General features: G+C 35.1%; 1 protein-coding gene across 1 annotated transcript; it reads right to left on the reverse strand.

Annotated features, from left to right (window-relative positions):
- Positions 1 to 442: 442 nt before the first annotated feature.
- Positions 443 to 7573, reverse strand: BGLU40 (beta glucosidase 40). Its single transcript, XM_011013919.1, has 13 exons — positions 7003 to 7573; positions 3998 to 4064; positions 3596 to 3654; positions 3323 to 3398; positions 3051 to 3122; positions 2706 to 2793; positions 2355 to 2610; positions 2088 to 2203; positions 1773 to 2005; positions 1622 to 1656; positions 1244 to 1346; positions 917 to 1025; positions 443 to 811 (listed from the first exon to the last, which is right to left on the reverse strand). The coding sequence occupies exons 1-13, from the start codon at positions 7138 to 7140 to the stop codon at positions 637 to 639; spliced, it is 1527 nt and encodes a 508-aa protein (XP_011012221.1). The 5' UTR covers positions 7141 to 7573; the 3' UTR covers positions 443 to 636.
- Between the last annotated feature and the right edge of the window lie 4712 nt (positions 7574 to 12285).

Here is a 12285-nt window from a genome sequence, read left to right on the forward strand (position 1 = left end):
TCCTGAACCAGGAGTTTCAATTGGTGCACTGGAAGGTGGGAGTTATCTAGTTGTTGTTGTTGTTGGAATTATAGGTTGCTCCTTTTACATCAAGACAGAAACTTAGAAAAAGTTTCAAAACTGCAGCTTGCATTTGTAAAATCTAATGTTATATTAATATTCTTTTCAATAAATATTACAATTACATTAAAATTAAAAAAAAAAAGGTTGTGGGGAAAACAATATTCTCCACACCCATAAACACGGATCCATAGTATTTTGTAATTTTTTTTTAAATCTATTCTTTAGTTATTGATTTTTTTTCATTTTTAATTTAGTCTGTTTATTGTAATTTAAAATAAATAATTTAATTTAATTTTTTTATATAGTTATTACAGTATCGGAAAAGCATCTCAGCATCAACTAAATACTACTGCAGAGGCAACAGATTGGAAAATTGAACGACACAAAATCAGGGCAATCGTGAATTTGCATTTTTCTTCAACTTGGACATAGAAACTGTACTTGAATTGAAATTTCTTATATCATGTGATGTTACAACACCGTGCTCTAAGAAAATCAGGACATGTAATTTTAAAAGTGGGCGTGTGTGTGTGTTTGCCTATGCTAATCTTCATTTACTTCAGTTCCCCCACTCTAAGTAGAAGTCAAGAACTTTTTGAACCATTGAACAGAGTCCTTGGGGTATCTCTTGAGCTTGTCCTTGTAATCAACAAAGTAGAGACCAAACCTTGAAGTGTAACCAGCTGCCCACTCCCAGTTATCCAAAAGGGACCATACAAAATACCCTTTCACATTGCAACCATCCTCTCTGCAATAACCAAAACAATAGAATAGAGTATTAGTTTGCATGCAGTAGCATACTATATATCTCAGAACATATATGCGCTGAGGCATGTAGGCGAGTGATCCATACTTGATAGAAGCTAGCAGGCTTGCCAGATAGTCCTTGTGGTATTTGATCCTTTTCTCATCCTTTAGAGCATCTTTAATGGGGGTCAAGGCGTTATTTGGATCATCCATCCCTGTTAGGATCACAGAAAAAGACAGATTTTGTTTGCGATTTTTCTTCCATGATGAAGCTTTATAAGGGCCACTGAAGACGTTTTCCGTAATTGGAGATCAAGAAAAAAATAGAGATGAGTTTAAGATAAATTGACACGTTACTTTATACGACCAGATAAACACAGAGAAATGGTTTTGAATGCCTTTTGACAGAACCAATGATGATCCAGAAGATTACCATTTTCAGTTATAATGACGGGGGGGTTTCCGTACTTTTGCCTGATGTAATTCATTAAGCTTCTCATCCCTCGAGGTACTATGTACAACCATATAGAACTTGCCTGCAGTTTTAGATAAGCGATAATGCATGGTCAGAAACACTAAACCCAGAAGTGCTGCAAGAAAATAGAGTGATGAATTTGTATGTATCAGAGAATGAACTAGACAGACTGAAATCCAGTGAAACTGGATTGAAGAAGGAAGAACGAAATCAGAAACAATGAACACTCAAATGTCTTTCTTCTAGATGAATGCACAGGTAATCTTTGCACTCAAATGACATTGTTAGGTGGTCTAAATGATGAATGAAAATATTTAAGTTCAACGAGGTGCATACCCGGTCTCCAATGGGCTTCAAATTTTCACCAAATGCTGAAAAGAATAAGAGCACCAGTTATTGAAAGATTTTTGCTGTTTCATTATCTCTACTAATTAAAGGAAATAGTTGAAAAGAAATTATTTTGTAGGGATCATTATCGCTAACTCACGGAGGGTTATGGCACCAGAGTCTGCGAGAGAGTCATTAAGGACTTTGCCAATTAGATCCCCAAACAGAGAGTCATTGCTTCGTGCATAAAATGTTGTGTAGTGATTGATGCCAACAAAATCAAAAGACCCTTTAACAAGAGCGACGTCATTTTCAGTAAAATTTGGCAGTCTATCCCCTACTCTGTTTCTCATTGTGATCGGATAGTTGCCTAAGATCAAAGGTTCGATAAACCTGGAGGAAAAACATCAAAAATTAACATGGACACATTTTAGGCAAGTGCTATTTCTGTACTGAAAGATTTGATCATAGATACCAGCCAAGCTGAAAATCCTGGGCTCTTTGGGCTGCTTCAGTGTCATTTGTGGTGTTTGTTGCTGGTTCAAACCATATTACATCAAGTGATATGCCCAGGGATCCTCGTTGTTTTGCCTGAAAAAAATTCATGCCATAGATATATGATATCATTCCCGAGCTTAGCACCAACAAAAATAAAAATAAAATAAATGAGAAGAGCAAAAAATGAAGAAAAAAGGCAAGTTGGGCCTCCTCGATAGCTCAGAACACTGTATATTGCCTTTACCTTGTACTTTTTCCTGTAAATATCTGCCGCAGTCCCATGAGAAAGAAGGATGTTGTGAGCGACAATGTAGGGCTCAGTCGCTGAATTTCCAGCCCGGCAGAAGATGTGGAGAAAGATAGAGCATCTTCCTGGTGCCTGGAGACCTACATCATAACCCTGAATTGCAACTGTATGAGGCTCATTGAATGTGATCCAATGCTTTACCCTGTCACCATAAATCTCAAAGCATGTCTCTGCGAATGTTGCAAAGTCCTTTCTGCGAATTACAAAGATCATCTTAAGTTCTTAACCACCAAAATCATAAAGGTGATTCTAATTTCGTATTTGCAAATTACGAGAACAGTCTTTTACATGATCTGGGGGCTGAGCCATCCATTATATCTGTCCTGCAAGGCTTGAGGAAGGTCCCAATGGTATAGGGTCACATAAGGCTCAATTCCTGCAAATTTTGTGCAACACAAGGAATCCTTGAGAATTAAAAACCATATTGAAATCACTAAACAGTGACAAAGTTGACGAAGGTGTATGGTGTTTACAAGCTATTGACTCTATTGAATGCTGTACAAAGATACTTTTAGCTACAAGTTCGGTAACTTTTAGATGGGGAGTGGTAATCAAGGATAAGTACTCAAAACTCTTCTTCTAGCTCTAAAGTGCATGAATCTCACCAGAGGATGACTGAATGTAAAGGTTTACCTTGAGCAAGTAAAGCGTTGATGAATTTGTTGTAATGATCAACTCCTGCCTGATTGATTTTACCTGTTCCATCTATACAGAGACCCACAGTAAGAAACTTTTCTATGTTATAGCATCATGTCTCTATATAAAAGGGTGCCAGTTTCTTCTTTCGATTGTCTGTAAAAGTAAACTCCACATATAGAATGCGCTTACCATACCCATGGAAATGAATAACCGTGATTTACCAAAATGTTAAAAAAAAAAATTAACAAACTGTGATGTAAACTTACTAGGATATATTCGAGACCAAGAAATTGAAAATCTGTAGGCATCCATTCCCATATCCTTCATAAGTTTTATGTCTTCCTGTTTCCAATAACCATAAAGTCAACTGTTTCTATCTCTACAGTAAAATGTTTCAAAAAGCTAAAGAAGACATGGTATAATTGCTGGGTTTTTTTTTTATCCATTGCTGTAGCATACTTTGACTGAGTTTCAAATCTACAAGCAATATTTAGTTGCTCAACTATAATAAAATGGGGGATTAGCATGAGAAGACGTACATCAAAAAGGTGATATTGATCTACAGCCACATCAGCATTGCTGAAATCAATTATCTTGCCTGCAGGACCAAATACCTTGGTAAGCTCACTAAAAGAAAATATCAAAGATTTTGAAACTAAAACTTGACTGATAACTCCATCTTCAGAGCTGGTCTTTGGATTAGGTTGGGGAGCAATCAGCTACCAGTTTAATGGTTGCAAGGTCAAACACTTCTACAAATTACTTAACGCAGCCTCAACACGTGATATCCAGGACTGCTCTACAATTTAAAGACGTGATGATGATTTCTTTAATTATATGAATGCAGTAATTATGCCATAAGATTAGTTCAAATGCTTGAAAATTAGCATTCGATCCTGTCACTGTTCAAACTGTGGACTCCGCTGTGAATGAAGGATTACCAAAAGTATGTGAAAATGCGTCCCAAACACTTGGTCCCCTTCCATCCGCTTTCACTGCTCCTTCATACTGCAAATAAAATCAAATTAAGAACAATAATATGTAATTGCAACAATTAATTAACATCACATTATAGTGCAGTAAGCTGAACAAATCATGCATTACTTGTGGCCTTTTTGCATGGCAGGAAGTTTTCTGTGTAAGAAGCAACATCTGCTTGAGTCGTTGCTCCAGTTCATCACTATAATATGTCCGGCTACTTAAGGACAAATCATATGAGTGGAAGCAGTATCCGACGAGAAAAAAGAATAATCTAAGTTCCGACAGGTTTTCGTACAAAAAATAGGCCATTTTTTACTTATTTGATTTATGTGGATGATGATTATGTGAGTTTTTTTTTTTAGCACGGTATTTTTTTTGTGTGTTGTTAAAATACCGAAGTAAACAAAATATTTGGGGATATATATAATACATTTTGGCGAGTCAAATCTCCTATACACGACTTGCGATTCCAATCAATTTTAAACATCTAGACCCACATTCATCACCCTCCTTCACACCTGTTACGTGCAACAACCTTCTCTTTCTTCCTACCGCAAAAACAAACTCAAATCCATCGCAAGATCACCCCTCCTCTCTCCTCTCTCCACCGCTACTCTAATTTCTTCATTTCTCTCTCTGCCCGGAGGTCACTCGCCATTTTTCAGTAGCCAGCGCCGCCACCACCCCATATATTCAACTCTTAGAGTTATGTTCAATTTTTTATTTGGACATCAATTTTTAAGTTTCTACTTGTTATCTAATGTAAATTTTCATATGTTTTGATAAATTATATAGATATTATATATAAAAGATTTGATATTTTTAATTTCGCTGATATAGATATATCATGAGAGATATAAGATTTTATTAGCATATGTATCACTACATTACTTTAATATAATTCTTATGTATCACTACATTACTTTAATATAATTGAAATGTATTGTATAATATAATAATTTAGTCTTTCACAACACACTAGAATATGTTGATACCAATAATAACGAACTACATAGTATTGATAGTCTAAATAAATATGAAAGAAATTAGTTAGTTATTTATGTAGTTTACTTATATCTTTACGATGCTACGAGTGATCATGTATTTAACAAGCGTCATCTAATAATTGATATAGACACTTATATAAAATGATATTTGACAACTAAGGGTCAGTTTATAATACCTACCTAATCAGGTTTCCAAGATATTCATGTAATCCGATGTATTATACATCCTGATATATGAAACAGAACTAAGTGACATACAATATTTTTTTATATAAAAATTTATAATACCTACCTAATCAGGTTTTCAAGATATTCATGTAATCCGATGCATTATACATCCTAATATACGAGACAAAACCAAGTGACATACAATATTTTTTTATATAAAATATATATTATTAATAATGTTATTATAGATGATGAGTACTAATTACTTTTTAATACATATTATAGACTCATTACTTATCATGGATGGGATGATTGGAAAGTAGTAATTTCTATTTGTAAAAGGCATCGATGAGATAAGATATTTTGTGGCTAATACTATGCTCAATTTGTGTTGTGATGAAAAAGAAAATCACTTATCAATGAGAATACTAGGGATGTTAAACCATCAATAAATGTTCCATACTCATTTATTAACTGGGATGATATTGGTTTTAACCCTTAGAAGGATATTATAAGCTTATACTTAAGTTAGATGAGTTAAGATGGTGGTGCTATTTCATGAGAAAAAATTATTTTTAGATATAATTGAATTAAATAAGATTAAATTATGTTAATTACATTACATTATATGACACGGATGTGGCAAAGAATAACTAAAGGAAATAATTGGTGGCATGCTCATCTGATCAGCTCACTATAAGATTCTAATCCTTTTCCTAGAATTGAAAACGAAGTGTGAACTCATTAATCAGGACTGTCTAATTTTAATTTCTTTATACATAGTAAACCAAACTAAATAGTTAGATTAACCTAGAACAACTTCGGAGTGATACCATGTTACACTAGTTTCAATCATAAAAAATAAGTATACAATTATGAAATAAATAAATAAATAAATAAATTTTCATATATAGTATGCAAATTTCAATCTCAATTTCTAGAGAACCGCTAATATAATTTTTTTAAGTTGTTATTTGCAATATCATCGTGCTAAAACTGCCCCAAACTTTGGACTGTGAGGTCAACGCTTAAGAAAACAGAGCGATTGGGCATCCTGAACACGGAGAGAAAAAGAAAGAAAGAACGAGGGGCTATTTGCATATGTTCCAAGAGACAGTGGTTCTCTCATAAAACCAGGGAGACAGCAACGGTCATCCGGAGCGGCCCCGGTTACTCGGGGAGTCTGTGCCTCTACTCGTTCTAGCGTGCCAAAGACTACTAGAATAGTCTATGATATTGACAAAATGTGACCTTACGTATCCACTCTAACAATTCCTTAACTTCAAAAAAGGAAAAGAAAAGGAATTCCCCAGAAAAAGAAGAAAAGAATTTTAGCGTCTCTAAATCACGAGAAACCACACAAATGGTATTTGACAAAAGGTAGCTAACTGGCATCCACCTAAAGAGTAAAGACAGAAGACAATTGGCTAAAAGCATTAAACGGCACGGCTAGGATGTCACGAGGAAATGGCATAACTTGGAAAGTTCAAGACAAACACACTTCTTTCAATAACCAGTTGTAAGTCATTTTCTTAAAAAAAAAAAAAAAAACCTCCAGGTAAGCGTCAATGGCAGAGCTTGCTTTAAGCATCGGTGGGTGAGCTTGGTAATTTTTAGCTTTGAACTCAAAAAGAACACGCACACATTCTCAATAATGTTTTCTTTCCCACTGAATGTGAACGGACTCTCTTTTTCAATCGATAGGAAAAATAAAAGCGAGAAAAGATGCTTCACTGGCATTTTCAAGAAGAAAGCAGGAGGTTTAATCAATTAAAAGAGATTACACAAACCTGGAAAGCAGAAGATGCTGTCCCAAAGACAAAACCCTCTGGAAAACTCGCCCTATTAATCTGTGACAAGGATGTCTGAATCTCAAAAGCTACTAGCACCACTATGAGAAAGGCAATGCGGCCTCCTCTCGGTAGCATCCTGTATTGCCGATCTTTTGATACAGAAATCGATTTGGTTAGTAATGATGAGAGGTAATGCGGGCATATATATAGAGACACACCCAGAAAGAGGGAGGAAGGGGGGTTAAATCAATTCTGAGACAGAGATTGGTTTGGATTTATAAGGAGAAAGAGATAATGATTCAGATGTGAAGAACAAGAGAAGTAGTAAATATATGACGCAGCAAGAACTAGGAAGAATGCTTGTGGAGTTAGCTGGCTGGCTGACTTGTACCCAAACAAATGATTGAGACTAATAATTTGGACAATGTTATATTCTAAAATTAATGGATAGAGATTAAAAGGGACTGGAGGATTAAATAATCCTGACGCGACATGGAAAGGGTTCGTCGTCGGGGCATAGTCGCCGGTGGGAATGTGAAAGGTGATAACCAATGAGATGGTGCTGGAATATGTCTCGAGTTTTTCGTGGTGGGGTACTATTGGGATTTCAGAAGCCCTACATCCACACGTTTCTGTACATCCCACAATAAGCCTACGTTGGATTTGCTTTAAGATAAATATTGAGATTTTGTTTTACATAATTGTTTTTCTCGTTCTGTGCTGACAGCCAGACATTTAAAATAATAAGAATAATAATACGCTGAGGGTACTGTTGGATTGGGATACCACATTCCCATATTAGTTACTAAAGACATCTCCTAGAGATATATTAAAAGAAAAAAAAAAGACAAAAACTTGGAGTTGTATTAATTATTAGTCACGGTTAATAAATAATTTTATTAATATTAAAATACGATTGTCTCTTTAAAATTGTTTTTTACCATTGAAATGCATGTCAAAAAAAGTACTTTTATATAATTTAAAAAACTGTATTATTAATTTAACTCTTCTTTCTAAATAGCTTGAAGATGCTATAAAGGGATAAAAAAAATAGAAATGCTTGCGCATTGAGTTTTCTCGCAGTGGCCTTGGCTGGACTTGGACATTAACTGCGGTGGGTCCACCGAATTGGATGCGCTGAAGTTATGCCGAAGAACATTTATTCCTAGTTACGATATTTTTTTTCCCTTCACTTTTGTTGCAAGAAATAATCATAAAAGGGGCAGTAGGGATATATTTCGTTTCAATTTATTGACATTCTGACATAATCTCATCAACCAATCAACTCCAACTTGAAACGTGCGTAAACTCTGTCAAAGAAAAAGGTTAAATAGAGTCGTCGGCTGGTAATCGATTCCTTCTCGTGCTGCACGTGAAACCCTCGTTGTGATCTCACGGAAGAGATCTCTTGGGTCGATCAACGATTTAGAAACATCATATTCTGAGATTTTTTCCCCATCAGATACACCAACGAGGGATCATCCCTTACCCACTTCAGTTGTCCTTGAATCATTGCCATTTTTGGCCAATGGGCAAACAAATTTGCACGATTGCTTGAGCAGAAAACGATCTAGTAAGAAATCCACGTACAGGAGTATTTTCATGCCGGCTCTAAGCTTTGGGGAAGAGCACCACACGTCTATATATAAAGCTATCCAAATATGGGTCGCCTGATTGATGTTATTGAGCCGGATCAGCAATTCAGATGGCTTCGCCACTAATTCATCGATAACCTGGTGATTCAGATTGGACGTGCAAAGGACGGAATAGAACTCAATCCGGTAACCGGCTGGTTTAAGTATTGAACTAGCCGTCAAGAAAAATGAAAAATACAGCTTATAAGATTCCAACTTTTTATACTCCTTAATTTAATTAAAATCACGCATTTACCACTATCGATCTAAAATTGAATTCGATAACACTACATTCGATCACAAGATATATATATATATATATATAGCAATATGTAGGTTCAGAGTGATTTAAATTTTTTTGGTTTTATGCTCTTTAAATTCCTATGCGTGAAGTATAAAATAAGAAAGGAATTAATGGAAAAATGGGATCAGTTTATATTTCAAGAGTTCAGTAATTTTAAAACATAATCTTTAAAAGAGATAAAATGTAATTTATATATTACTATTGAGATATATATTGCAAAATAATTTTATATTAAAGTGCAATAATCCATCAGGATTAAGAAGAAATTAAAAGGGGGGCCGCAAGTCATTTTTCCTCAGATTCATGCATGCACACTGAAGAGGACCGCAAGTCATTTTCCTCAATTTCACAAGGGTGTTTTCTTTCCGAGGCACTTGGACGTTGTGTTTTTTCAATGTTCGTGTTCCTCGCCCCTTCTCGGATCAACTCGCGGAATATGATTGCCACTTTTTCGTTCCTTGCTCAGGTCCCGGAGTGAATTGACAATTTGCTGTTAATAAAACATGCGTCTTCGGGAATTCTAGTTTTAAATAAAAAACTACAAGGCAAAAGTTTCCTAAACTTCAAGGCAGCGCCAGCGTAATGAATCAGAGTTCTCTCTCTGTGTATAACCTTTTATTTTACCCGAATTTTTTGCCTTGATATCTCTCTTGTTGAATTTTTTTTATCATATAACTAATGATATTGTTTTAAGATTCAGATTGCTCCGGCGAACCCAAGGCATAGATTAGCCATGGTTAGAAAAAATAATAATAATAATTCAGGGTATAGAAATAATAAAAGAATTCAGGGTATAAACCCGATCATGATAAAAGAAAAGATAACACCAATTAATAAGCCACCTTAAACAAAAATGAATTATCATAATAAAAGAAAAAAATTACCAAAATAAAAAAATAACGAAGCTAGAATTCTAACCAATAAAAAAACTAAAAAAAAAACCCTGATCAGAGCCAAACCAAATGATTAAAAAATGGATTAAAGGAAGAGGACCGCAAGTCATTTTCCTCAACTTCACAAGGGTGTTTTCTTTCCGATGCACTTGGACGTTGTGTTTTTTCAATGCTCGTGTTCCTCACCACTTCTCGGATCAACTCGCGGAATACGATGGCCACTTTTTCGTTCCTTGCTCAGGTCCCGGAGTGAATTGACAATTTGCTGTTAATAAAACATGCGTCTTCGGGAATTCTAGTTTTAAATAAAAAACTACAAGGCAAAAGTTTCCTAAACTTCAAGGCAGCGCCAGCGTAATGAATCAGAGTTCTCTCTCTGTGTATAGCCTTTTATTTTACCCGAATTTTTTGCCTTGATATCTCTCTTGTTGAATTTTTTTATCATATAACTAATGATATTGTTTTAAGATTCAGATTGCTCCGGCGAACCCAAGGCATAGATTAGCCATGGTTAGAAAAAATAATAATAATAATTCAGGGTATAGAAATAATAAAAGAATTCAGGGTAAATGCAATTCAGGGTATAAACCCGATCATAATAAAAGAAAAGATAACACCAATTAACAAGCCAACTTAAACAAAAATGAATTATCATAATAAAAGAAAAAAATTACGAAAATAAAAATATAACGAAGCTAGAATTCTAACCAGTAAAAAAACTAAAAAAAAAAAAAACTTGATCAGAACCAAACCAAATGATTAAAAAATGGATTAAAAAATTATTAATTTTAGGATTAAAAAATTTATATAATTTTATTTCTTAAATTTCAATGGATAAGAAAAGAACATATATACTTTAACCACGAGTTCAACCTCCTCAAATCCATAACTTGATTAATAGGCAGCAAGGCGTGTTGATTTCATGCATTCAATGTATTTCTTGAATCTAGGGTTTTTTCGTTATTTGAAGAATCAAGAATTTAAACGAAAGCCTTTACAGGGTGCCATTAAAAGCAATATTTCTTTCCTTGACGCAGAACTCTCCCCACGTGTCCCGTGGCATATAAATGTATCCCAGTTGCATGTTCGTGCCTTGCAACGGCAATGTTTTTAGAGCACACTGTACCGAGTCCCGGTCGGCCGGACCTCGCCTCATATATCATTTATTTATTTATTGTAATTCGGTTTTATCTTTTCTTCGAAGGTAGGGAAGACGGCAACGCCAAGCTTGCACGCCTCCGCTCGCTGCAAATTGTTGTCAACAAGCTAAGCGAGGAGCTGTATTTGGTTAAAACTTAGCATGGATCCAAGGACTGGGATTGTTATATATATTGATCACATGCCATTTTGCAATCTAGTATATCGAGTAAAAAAAACCCATGCACGCAACGGAGATAAAAATATATATTTGCTTTGGAGAGACAACAAATATATATATATATTAAAAACAAACAACTATTCAAGCATATCAACGTTGGATTTAAAAACCTCGGTTTAGTATGATAAAAGTAATTGTTTTTTCCCTGTTTTTGAACTTCTTGAGAGTATGCTGACGATGTTCGAATATTTTTTATTTAATGTTTTTAAAAAATTGATTCAATCCTTGACATATCACAGCATGGGAAATAATCTATTACTGTAGCCCATCCCTGTTTTTGAATGTTTCTACGCCTCTACCATTGACTATCGGGATTCCGCTCGATGCCAGGTCACTAGATTAGATCGGTTTTGTATCTGATATAACCTTAAAAAAAACCGAATGAAATCATCATCGGAAAGCGCAGGAAATGGGCGAGTGTGAAATCAGGCCTTTAAAGCGAGAGGGGTCTTGTTTTCTTTTTGGACTGGGATTTGATGGACATTGAGCTTAATCTAGACTGGGCCTGTACTTTGTATTTCCACTGAGCCGAAGGAAATATCCGCTTGGGCTCTATTTAAAAAACTCAGGAGGTAGTGGGCCTATACTTTAATATTTAGTTTATGGGCCTCTCTTTTTGGTCTTGAATGGGCTTTGGACTTTGGAAATATGTAACGCACCGCATTTTTTTATTTCTTGGTGTTTAGCGGTGAAGTCAAAATACTGTTAATCTAAAATTTGATTTGATTTTTTTTTTTGTTAAAGCAAAGAAAAAAAACACTCTAACCAAACATGCCCTAAATAATAAAAAGGAAAGCCACCGACTGTATTTCCGAAAAAGAGAAGGAAAGAGACGCCGAGGTGATTGAAAATTTGAAAACGGAGAAGGAAGACGGCGATGCGCATCTCACAGTTCAAATTGAAGGAACATGCCTGCACAGCTCCTCGTTTTTGCAAAATGACCTTAATGCGATGACGTTTCTGTCTGCATCACGGTCATCGCAGGCTATCTCGGTGCTGGCAAATCCACTGTAAAATCCCCTTCAATCTTCATAAGTTTATCGCTATATGCATAATTCTGTTAATGATTAT

Source organism: Populus euphratica, unplaced genomic scaffold (assembly GCF_000495115.2).
Source record: "Populus euphratica unplaced genomic scaffold, PopEup_1.0 scaffold5.1, whole genome shotgun sequence".
Taxonomy (NCBI): Eukaryota; Viridiplantae; Streptophyta; class Magnoliopsida; order Malpighiales; family Salicaceae; genus Populus; species Populus euphratica.

Excerpts from the sequence above, each read along its gene's own strand:
- BGLU40 (XM_011013919.1), bottom strand. The coding sequence starts at position 7,140 with ATGCTACCGAGAGGAGGCCGCATTGCCTTTCTCATAGTGGTGCTAGTA. Across the intron at positions 3,399-3,595 it reads ATCAATATCACCTTTTTGAT|GAAGACATAAAACTTATGAA; the intron begins GTACGTCTTCTC and ends TATTGGAAACAG. Across the intron at positions 812-916 it reads AGCCTGCTAGCTTCTATCAA|AGAGGATGGTTGCAATGTGA; the intron begins GTATGGATCACT and ends TGGTTATTGCAG.